General features: G+C 44.1%; 2 protein-coding genes across 2 annotated transcripts in view; both read right to left on the minus strand.

Annotated features, from left to right (window-relative positions):
* Nucleotides 1–11077, minus strand: part of nox5 (NADPH oxidase, EF-hand calcium binding domain 5) — a 52525-nt gene that overhangs the window by 23629 nt on the left and 17819 nt on the right. The window contains exons 13-14 of the mRNA XM_031307861.2: nt 11048–11077; nt 9728–9827 (exon numbers count right to left, since the gene is read on the minus strand). The exon at nt 11048–11077 is cut by the window's right edge and continues 55 nt beyond it. Coding sequence (XP_031163721.2) covers nt 9728–9827; nt 11048–11077 — 130 coding nt within the window. The remainder of the gene's footprint in view (nt 1–9727; nt 9828–11047) is intronic.
* On the minus strand, nt 6964–7829 carry LOC116055806 (zinc-binding protein A33-like). Its single transcript, XM_031307849.2, has 2 exons — nt 7175–7829; nt 6964–7088 (listed from the first exon to the last, which is right to left on the minus strand). The coding sequence occupies exons 1-2, from the start codon at nt 7582–7584 to the stop codon at nt 7073–7075; spliced, it is 426 nt and encodes a 141-aa protein (XP_031163709.1). The 5' UTR covers nt 7585–7829; the 3' UTR covers nt 6964–7072.

Genomic DNA, 11077 nt, shown 5'->3' on the forward strand with positions numbered 1-11077 from the left:
TTGTTTAGCAGCTTCATCGATGGGTCTGAATCTGTGGTTGGAGTGTGTTTCTGAATCTCTGCAGACAACACACACTGGCTGCTCATGGTCCAGACAGAAGAGTTTGAGTTTCTCAGAGTGCAGACTGCAGCGAACCTCTGAAGCTCGTGGATCTCTCTCCTCTAAGAAACTCTCACACAGGTTCTTTAACAACCGGTTTAAAGGTGGTTTTGGCTTTGAAGATATTGCATTACAAACTGGACACTCACGTGCTTCTTTCTCTCTCCACCAGCCCTGCAGACAGTCTTTACAGAAGTTGTGGGTACATGACAGAACAACAGGATCTTTAAAGACGTCATGGCAGATCGGACAGCTGAGATCTTTCTCTAATCTGGAAGCCATTTAGTCTCTGAGTGAAGCAGGAAACACAGCAGGCAAACAGCTCAGCCACTCCCTGTTCCCTGAAAGTTATAATTCCCTGTAAAACTCTTGTTTGGTTTGTGCCTAAGCAGCTGGTTGAAGTGGTAATATTCCAGTATTCCCAGTAATCCCTCCTGTAGATGTCCTCTCTCAGTGGATGTGGTGGTTTTGGTCTGAAAGAGAATCTTATCGTCCGTCTCGTCCTGTGTGTGTGTGTGTGTGTGTGTGTGTGTGTGTGTGTGTGTGTCTCGTCTCAGAGAGGCACAATAAAAACCTGTTTCCTGGTTTGTCTCAGTTCACTTCAGTTCATTACACTGTTTGTCAGGTGAGTCATATAAGGGCCTGTATGTTATGCGTCAGCTGTTTCTTCCCCGTCCTGTTTGTTTGGTCTCTCCCCTTTTTCCACTGTGTGTCTGTGTTGTGTTTGTCTCAATCTGAAATGGCGAGAGGCGTGTTCATGAGGAACTAGGTCAAGGGGCGTGGCCGCTCATTCCTGCTCAGTTACCTGCACAGCTGCAGGACATTCATGATTCACCTCAGCAGTATATCAACTCGGGCTGTTCACCTCATCAGCGCCAGATCGTTACAACTACTCATGTGGTAACTTGGCTCAGTGTCCTCTTCTAGTGATTTCATTCCTAGTACTCCTGTTATCTCCTAGTGCCCTGTTTAACCTTTTTGTCCTGTGTTCAAATTCCACTCTGAACCCTTTGCTTACCTGCTGCTTACCTGCAGTGACCTGCTTTGCTGCCTCTCCGCTGAGACCTGCTGAGCCGTTGCTCTGCTGTATCTGCTGTGCTACCAATCTCCACGCTGCACTGCTCTCATCTCTCTCAACTGGATTCCTCGGTGAGCCAAGACTGGGCTCTCTAAGCCTGCCTGCTTCGAGTCTCAGTCCTGCTCTGAATTCTGAGTAACAAAGAATAAGGAAAATAGCAATTGTGTAAATCAATAAATAGCCAATATGTGATTGAGTGAATGCACGTGTGTAGATTTGAATTTACACTATATTTGAAAAGTTTGAAATTAGATGTTTTGACAGCAGCAGCAACATTGTCGACAGCAGAGCCCCCATTGTGATGCGTGAATGCAAATCCCCGCCTTCTTGCGATTTACATTTGCATCCCGTCTGATCCTTGCCTTCCCTCACCCTCCGACATAGAAGATGGAAGCCGGGTACATGCTATTCCGACCAGCCTTGCTACCCTTTCTAGTGCTCCCCAACGATCCCAGCACCCCCGTTCACTGACCGTCACCTGGCCTGGGTATAGCTCTGCAGCACTCTCTCTGCCTGGTTGGTCAGGACTCTGCAGAGGGGTGATGCATTGCTTTTCTGCCACCAGCCTCCTCTTTTCAGCGGCAAAAATTCTCTCTCCATCCCCACCAAGAAGGAAGTCTTGAAGTTGGAAGGCATCCCTTCCCGAGGCACGGACATATGTCCTGGTGCCCAAAAAAGTCAGAGGGGTTAAGACCCATACTGGACCTGCATGTATCTTTCCAACAGTCAATAAGTAATCACTGTAAATATTCCTGATTTCAATATTTACCTAAATAATTGTGCTAAGGATTATTTCCATAATGGAGCAGCCCTAGTTTGAAGTTTTGCTAAATGTTAATTCCAGCGTGTTACATGCTGCATTATTGTGACCTTGACACTGAAACAGGAAGCTGTTCCTATTTAAATATACACACATTTTTATTGCTGAGCATCCAGTTTCTTTCAGAGCCCGGCGCACTTCCTGGGAGTCTGTTTTCCATCGCAGAGTGTCAGACAATCAGCTTCCTGTTTACACCGTCACACGCATGCCCAGGGTTTGAAAATGGTCATGTAATATGCGTTTTCAGATGTGTTAATATGGACAGAGATCATATCTGATACGGAGCATAAATGCTTGCCAGGAGGGAGATCTTTCTGTTTCAAAACGCTGTTTAACCCTTGTATGGTGTTCGGGTCTGTGGGACCCATTTTCAATGTTTGCTAAAAGAAAAAATATGCTATTTATTTCTTCTAACTCAAACTCACTGGCCTTGGCTCATTTTCTGTGAAGAACATAAAAAATATTATATTATTATTTTCAATGACTGCACACGGTACACCCCCCCCCTACACATTACTATTACATATGAGGTGTTCGGGTCTACTGGACCCGAGTAATTATTACAGTGTAATAATTGTAGGTGCTATGAAACTCAAATGTGTCCTCCACCTAACTGGGCCTGTTGTGCGTGCGTGCATGTATGTGTGGGTGTGTGTGTGTGTGTGTGCGTGCGTGTGTGTGTGTGCGTGCGTGCGTGTGTGTGTTAAGGCATGGATGCCCGACGGGCCGGGCCGGGTTCGGACAGATATTTAGAAATGATGGTCGGGTTCGGGCCGGGCTCGGTCACATCAGCGTGATAAGACATTTGTTGTAAAATGGTTCTGCGGCTCCTTTAAGAGAGCTCAGTGTGTGTGTAAAGTGGGCAGAAGAGAGAGAGAGAAAGAGGAAGCAGACGTGTAGATGTGACCAGAGCAGAGTTGGTGAATAAGTTTAAGTTTTGTACACAGTGTGTGTGTGTCCGAGATAAACTCCAGACTGAAAACCAAGTTCATTCATCGTCTCACCAGAAACAGGATTTTAACCCCGACGTTATATACCGTCGGCCCTGGAGGTAACCAGTCTCCCCTGGTTTTCTGATCACGGTCGGAATCAAAGCGATCAGGAAAGGTTAACACGTTGAACATTTTAAATTAAACTGATTAACGTGAGCTTGTTGCCCCGTGTGAGCTGATGACCTCATCTGTTGACATTTCTGAATGCCTTCCAGTTGCTTAATAAAAGCTTTCACACAAACAAACGTACATGTGTCATTAGTATGAGAAAAAAAAAACAAGATTTTAACTGTGTCGGGCGCGGATATAAATATCATAATGCCTGACGGGCTCGGGCCGGGTTCGGACGGAAAAATTCGGCCCGATCCAGGCTCTAGTGTGTGTGTGTGTGTGTGTGTGTGTGTCTCAGGTGAGTCATGTTAGGGGCGGAGCTTCATCGTTATAGTTTTATCAGGTTGAGTTTCATTCAACACTGATTGATAAAGGTGTTGTCCCCATCACTGTGCCAAACAACGCCTCTCAGCTGTGATATTGTTGTGAGCTATTACTTCAATGTACATTTACAGATGCCTGTGACTGCAACTCGTCAACTTCTGCTGAGACACTTTGGAGGCTTTAACGCTTGTGTTTTCTTCCCGTCGACTGAATGCAACTTTGTGTTTTTCTGGGTCGAAATTTCACATTTCAAACAATCAAACATTTTGTTGTTCTTTTTCTACACTTTTCCCAACATTTTTATCAATTTAATTCCAATTTTTTTGTCATTTTTTTCCAGTGTTTTTAAAAAGAAATGATTTTGTCAATTTTTTTCCTGCGTTTTTGTAGCTTTTTCCAACATTTGATATTGAAAGTTTTTGTAAACGGGTTAAATTTGACCCGAAGACAACAGGAGGGTTAATCTCATTTTCTAGCTGCCCAGAAACACTTGATGGATCACAGCGGACAGAACAATGATCAACTTTGACCTGTTGTTGAAATACAGAGTGAAAGGTTGTGATTGTGGTGAACTCGTACAAACAGGAATAACAGCAGCAGTGTTGAGCTGCATGAAATGAGCCACATCGGTCAAACAGGGATCTTTTTCCCCAGAGCTCTGATTTTTATTCGTGACCATAAAGTTGCACAAAGTTCCAAAACTCTCCCTAAACATGTATCAGGATGATGGACAACAGAAGCATACATACCTAAGCTCTCCACCAACACCATTATACAGCAAAGAGCACTGAAACAATAACTTTAAAATATATATTAACAATTTCACCTCACCTATATATCTCATATACAGAATACAAATGACTATAACATCATACATACTAAATAAACTGAAGAATCACCACACAAAAGCCAACCTTTAAATCTAACTCTACCCACTCCCCCCTCTCTTTTTCTCACTACTTGGTTCAGCCTAACGAGGTCATTTTTATGCTGCATTCCAGACACAATTTTTAGCCCGTAAGTTACGACTTCAAGTCACGACTCACGACTTGGTAGCGTTCTGGGCAAAGTCACGACAAACTCTTCTGCGGCTCTGGTCTGATGATCTTCACGTCAGCAAGCCAAGCTCTGCTCGCACAAGTGACTGCTCACACACACACCGTCAAAGCTGGCTAGCTAAACATTGTGCTGTTGACAGGTTTCAGGTTAGGCTACCGAACGTTAGCATTAGCTAGCGGCTACTTAACATTGACATTTACAAATACTAGCGATTTCTAGTCGGCGACATATTTTGGGCTTCATTTAATAAACATAACCTGTAGTAGTACACAATCGTATGTGTATTGTTTTGATTACAATGTGCGGAATTACTTTACGTTGCCTATTTATGTCTATTTATTTCTATTTCTCACTGTTAATCCCCGGTGTCTGTACAGCATCAACAGGGGTTGCCATTGTTGTTTATGTGTGTGACGTCAAAAACTGTAACTGGGAGTACAACGATCTGGTACCAGTTCACGAGTAGTAAGTTATGGTCTGACTGCCGTTCCAGGGCACTTTCACAGGTAAAAGGTTGTGAAAACACAGGTTACGGGTTGCCTGGAACGCAGCATTAGACCAAAATAAAAGCACAACAAAACTGAACTTCCTGTATTCGTCTGATTCATCAAACTTTACACAGTCAAACATACAGATATGTGTCTTTTTTCAATTAGCAAGGAGGATGCTTTCTAATGAGTTTATGTTCTCGATCGCTACTTTCAAGTCTTCTTCTATAGAACATGATGTTCATTTAGTAAATGATGGTCCCATTTATTTTAAAACAGATGATGAAGCAGGGGATGCTTTAGGACCTGTCAACCAGGACAGAGGCTTAGCAATGTCTATATTATTTTTACAGTCTTTTTTTTACTTTAAAGTGCCCATATTATGAAAAAAATCACCTTTTCTGGGATTTGGGGTGTTATGTTGTGTCTCTGGTGCTTCCACACACATACAAACTTTGAAAAAAATCCATCCATGCTGTTTAGAGTGAGATCCGGTTTCTGAATGTGTCCTGCCTTCAGTCTCTGGGTGAGCTGGTCAAAATCGGCACGGCTTGTGACGTCACAAGCCGAAACGAGCAGGCTAACCGCAACCATTAGCTCGTTAGCATGCTAACGCTAATGCTAACGCTAGCATGCTACCTCGTTCTCAATAGCAAAGCACTGCTCCAACACACACAAGTTAACCATAATCTACAAAAGAACTACTTCCATGTGCGCCCTCATTTAGAAGTCTCCCAGCTAATCCTGCCTTGTAACTGTCCAAAGTTGTAGAAACAGCCTTTCTTTTACTGTCTATGGAGCTAGCTAGCTGACATGATCTACATCTGAGCTACTGGGCATGTGCAAGTGTAATCAAAGATAGTACAGAAGAAGAAGAAGAAAAGAGGTCTCACTCTGTAGCTAAAACAGAGACCAGCTGAAAAGAGGATCTGCAGCAGTGAGAGAGAGAGCGGTGCAGTACAACAACAATATGGTGTTTTTAGAAAATTAAACCATGTAAACCTATTCTGGTACAACCTTAAAATACAATTATGAACCTGAAAATGAGCAGAATATGGCTGCTTTAAATTAAACATTTTTACACTTTTCTTATAATTTGTTGTTATACTGTAGATGTCAGCCTCATTACCATGACAACTCAAAGACTCAGAGAACCACCATCAACATCAGCATCAGCATTGTCATCGCCAACGCCATCATCACCACAACCATCAGCACCGCCTGTTTCTCTTGTTCTACAGTCACAGAGACCTTCACAGGTAAAATTCTCAATGGGAGTTCATCCTGAGTTCTTATGTATGGAAACATCTTCTCGGTGAAAGTGTGTGTGAAGGTGTGTATGAGTGTGTCCGTATCAGGATCAGAGAACGACAGCTTTCCTCTGTTCCAGTTCAGAGTCACTCTGATCCTCTGGTACTGCTTCTGCTCTGGGAGATCCTTGCTGGGCTCTAGTGGAGACCACGCTGAGTATTCATCTAAATAGAACCATAATCTCCATAGTCCAGAGTATATGTCTCCTGTCTTATGGACAGACTCTGATAACACACCCAGTGACCACTCTTTACTGTTTCCAACCTCAACATCCCAGCTGTGAGTCCCGGAGTTAAAGCCCTCAGAGCCCAGGACAGTGTTGATGTCATCAAATCTCTCTTCATTAAAAGGAAGGTTCTGACTTACTCCTAGTCTCACACTGGTCAGATCTTCAGACAGGATTAAGTGTTCATCAGCAATGTTTGGATCCAGAATCACAGGAGTGTAGGAGACTATCTCCTTCATCTTGTTCCAGATGTTGAAGCTCAGGTTGCCCAGGTGTTTGGCCTCGTCTATCAGAGCTCCTGAGAGCAGCTGTGGATCATCCAGCAGGGGGCGCTGCTGGACTCTTTCCACTGCAGCCTTGTAGTTGATCAGGAATGAGACGTCTTCAGCTCTCAGCTGCTCCTCTGTGGCTCTGACTGTGTCTGAAAGAGCTGCTATCTGTCTGCTCAGAGCCTCCATCTTCTTCTTCATCCTCTGACTCTTCTGCTCCTCTTCCTCCCCCAGTGCAGCCATCCTGGCCTCCTCTTCCTCATCTAGAAACTGGTGAAGCTTCTTAAACTGATCCTTAATCTGCGTCTCTGTGCGTCGGGCCTGGACCTTCAGGTGTTTTGCTGTTTTATCAACCTCCTTTTTAGACTGTTCAAAACTCTCTAGCCTTTTCTTTAAGGGCTCCAGAGTTTCCTGAAGTTCCTTCTTGTGTTGTCGTGCAGCTTCATCGATGGGTCTGAATCTGTGGTTGGAGTGTTTTTCTGAATCTCTGCAGATGAGACACACTGGCTGCTGATGGTCCAGACAGAAGAGTTTGAGTTTCTTAGAGTGCAGACTGCAGCGAACCTCTGAAGCTCTCTGATCTCTCTCCTGTAAGAAACTCTCACACAGGTTCTTTAACACCCGGTTTAAAGGTGGTTTTGGCTTTGAACATCTCTTACAAACTGGACACTCACGTGCTTTTTTCTCTGTCCACCAGCTCTGCAGACAACCTTTACAAAAGCTGTGGGTACATGACAGGATGACAGGATCTTTAAAGACTTCATGGCAGATCGGACAGCAGAGATCTTTCTCTAATCTTGAAGCCATTCAGTCTCTGAGTAAAGCAGGAAACACAGCAGGCAAACAGCTCAGTCACTCCCTGTTCCCTGAAAGTTGAAATTCCCTGTAAAACTCTCGTTCGGTTTGTGGATTCAGCAGCTGGTTGAAGTGGTAGTATTCCAGTATTCCCAGTTTTCCCTCCTGTATATGTCCTCTCTCAGTGGAAGTGGTGGTTTTGGTCTGACAGTGAATCTTATCGTCCGTCTCTCACTGTGTGTGTGTCGTCTCAGAGAGGCACAATAAAAACCCGTACTTTGTACAGTGTTTGTTAGGTTGAGTTTCAGTCCACACTGATTAATCACATGTCACACAATGTGTTGGCCCCATTAGATAAGATAAGATATACTTTATTGTCTCCGAAGGAAAATTAGTTTTGGACTCTGTCCGTTCCGCAGCTTTACAAAGACAACACATAATACAGAAAATAAGCATCTCTCAACACATCCTCTCATGCAACACAAAACAAGCTCTCATATACATTAGACAGGTACCTATATAGTAAGCACATTAACTCCTTCTTTCAGTGGCCATTTTTAATTGAACAACCATGTCGGCTGCATTCTCCGCAATAAGTGTAGCACAGCCCTTGCACAATGAGATATTGCACAACTAACATAATGCACAATCCAAATAGCCTCTTTCCACATAACCTATGCAGTACACAATGGCATATTGAACAATCCAACAGCCCATGTATTGCACCACTAACATATTGCATAACCCCAATAACCTACTTATTGCACAATGACATAGTGCACAACCCAGCCAGCTTAAATGTTAGTGTTGATAAGCGTAATGGACATAGGCACAAATGAGTCCAGAGTCTACCATTGGATGGATTGAGTGCCAAGAGTCCTGGAGGGCGAAAATGCCTTGTTGATGCTAGAGGTCAGAGGAGAATGGGCCGACTGATTCCAGCTGATAGCAGATCAACTTTGACTCAAATAACCACTCGTTACAACCGAGGTACGCAGCCAAGCATTTGTGAAGCCACAACACGCACAACCTTGAGGTGGATGGGCTACACCAGCAGAAGACCCCACCGGGTACCACTCATCTCCACTAAAAATAGGAAAATAAGGCTACAATTTGCACGAGCTCACCAAAATTGGACAGTTGAAGACTGTAAAAATGTTGCCTGGTCTGATGAGTCTTGATTTCTGTTGAGACATTCAGATGGTAGAGTCAGAATTTGGCGTAAACAGAATGAGAACATGGATGGTGGTGGTGGTGTAATGGTGTGGGGATCCTTCATGCCTTGTTACCACTGGGCAGGCTGGTGGTGGTGTAATGGTGTGGGGGATGTTTTCTTGGCACACTTTAGGCCCCTTAGTACCAATTGGGCATCGTTTAAATGCCACAGCCTACCTGAGCATTGATTCTGACCATGTCCATCCCTTTATGACCACCATGTACCCATCCTCTGATGGCTACTTCCAGCAGGATAATGCACCATGTCACAAAGCTCAAATCATTTCAAATTGGTTTCTTGAACATGACAATGAGTTCACCGTACTAAAATGGCCCCCACAGTCACCAGATATCAACCCAATAGAACATCTTTGGGATGTGGTGGAACGGGAGCTTCGTGCCCTGGATGTTCATCCCACAAATCTCCATCAACTGCAAGATGCTATCCTCTCAATATGGGCCAATATTTCTAGAGAATGCTTCCAGCACCTTGTTGAATCAATGCCACGAAGAATGAAGGCAGTTCTGAAGGCGAATGGGGGTCAAACATGGTATTAGTAAGGTGTTCCAAATAATCCTTCAGGGGGGTGTATATTGAACTTTGACTGTGGAACTGTACTCTTTTTGGGGCGAGGAAAGACCGCTGACTGTGGCTCTCAAACCAGGAACATCCTTGTATAAAAGTTCTCTTATTATTCCAGTTTTAATAAACCACCTTAACTGAGAGAAGTTGTTTTTCTTCTGTCCTAAATGACCAATTGGACCGCGACAGTTGTACAGAGTTTTGTTTTCGATGTACAAAACATCTATTAAAGTAAATAGGACTTTCTACAAGCTAATCCCATCAAAGAGCATTCAAACATTTAAAGTAGTCCTCTCAGACATCTGACTGGACACAACAAAGCTTCAAGTATTATAAATTAACTTTTATTGCACTCACCTTCTGGCTCTTCATCTGCCTGGTCCATCTCCAGTTTGGTCAGTAAACTAACAAACCATTCAAACGACTTCTGGTCTCTGTTGATCCAGATGAAGTCGACCTGCAGGGTCCAAAAACAGACTCATGTTCCAATCGTTTACATCAAACACAATTCCTCAATCATTTAATTCAAACTACAACCAGTGGTGTAGGCTAATGTATTGTAGTGGGTATACTGAACTGTATATAAATATATTGGCCTATATATATATATATATATATATATATATATATATATATGGGCCAGAATCTGCCTTTGGGGGAGGGGGGCATATCATAGTGGGGGGGTCTGGATGTCCTCCCCCAGTGTCATGATGCCATCATGGCAGCCCATCCCTCTCCCTGTGTGCGTTGTTTGTTTCCCTGTTTGTGATCCCTCATGTTTCTCCCTCCTGCTCTGTGTCTGTGAGTTGTGGGCGTGGCTTATTTTGCAGGCTGCACCAGGTGAAGTTCATTCTCTAATCATCCCCAGCAGTACTTAAGACCGGCTCTGTGATCCACTTGTTGCCAGATCGCTCAGTCTACTAGCGTGTCTGCCGTGCGTGCGTGCGTGCGTGCGTGCGTGCGTGCGTGCGTGCGTGCGTGCGTGCGTGCGTGCGTGCGTGCGTGCGTGCACTCACGCTGATGCTCACGCTGACCCTGTTACCCCTGTCTGCCTGCTTGCCTGCCTGCCTGCTTCTCTCTGGATTCAAGGAAGTTTGCCACGTGTTGGAATTATTTGTTGGACTCTGGAGGACGCCATTACCACATGGTCGACGCCGCAAACAAGAGACACTGATTCACTGGGCACGCTCTGGAGAGCCCACTGCACCCACCACTCACCACTGGATCCCCTGGACACAACACCCCCTTGCCCCTTGCACTATTCACTGTATATATTTATCTTTATTAAATCACTTAAACGTATTTCCTGTGTCACGTCTGCTTTTGGGTCCAACCTCCAGTTCCATTCCGTAACACCCAAGGTTATTTTGAGCGTCAAAGACTTCATTTCCTGCATTCGGATAACTTTTATTCACCAATTTACGGTGGAAATACCTTTATTTAGCCTATGCGAAGAAGAAAAACACAGTTGACAATTCAAAATATATAAAAAATATAATGGAAAGTATGTTGTTGCGTGTCATTGGGTATTTTTAAGTGGGTATATGGAAATCCTGGAGCTTTCTTAGTGGGTATACTGCGTATACCTGCGTATCACGGAGACTACACCACTGACTACAACGTGATATGTGCAGCAACACATCCCCGATAACTGACCCTCTGTGGTGTTTTTCTTACTTTGCGTAACAACATCTCGCCGTCTTTAAT

The sequence above is a fragment of the Sander lucioperca genome, chromosome 7 (genome assembly GCF_008315115.2).
Source record: "Sander lucioperca isolate FBNREF2018 chromosome 7, SLUC_FBN_1.2, whole genome shotgun sequence".
Classification (NCBI taxonomy): domain Eukaryota; kingdom Metazoa; phylum Chordata; class Actinopteri; order Perciformes; family Percidae; genus Sander; species Sander lucioperca.

Bases quoted from the DNA above. Each gene is read 5' to 3' on its own strand.
- LOC116055806 (XM_031307849.2), bottom strand. From the start codon at position 7,584: ATGGCTTCAAGATTAGAGAAAGATCTCTGCTGTCCGATCTGCCATGAA.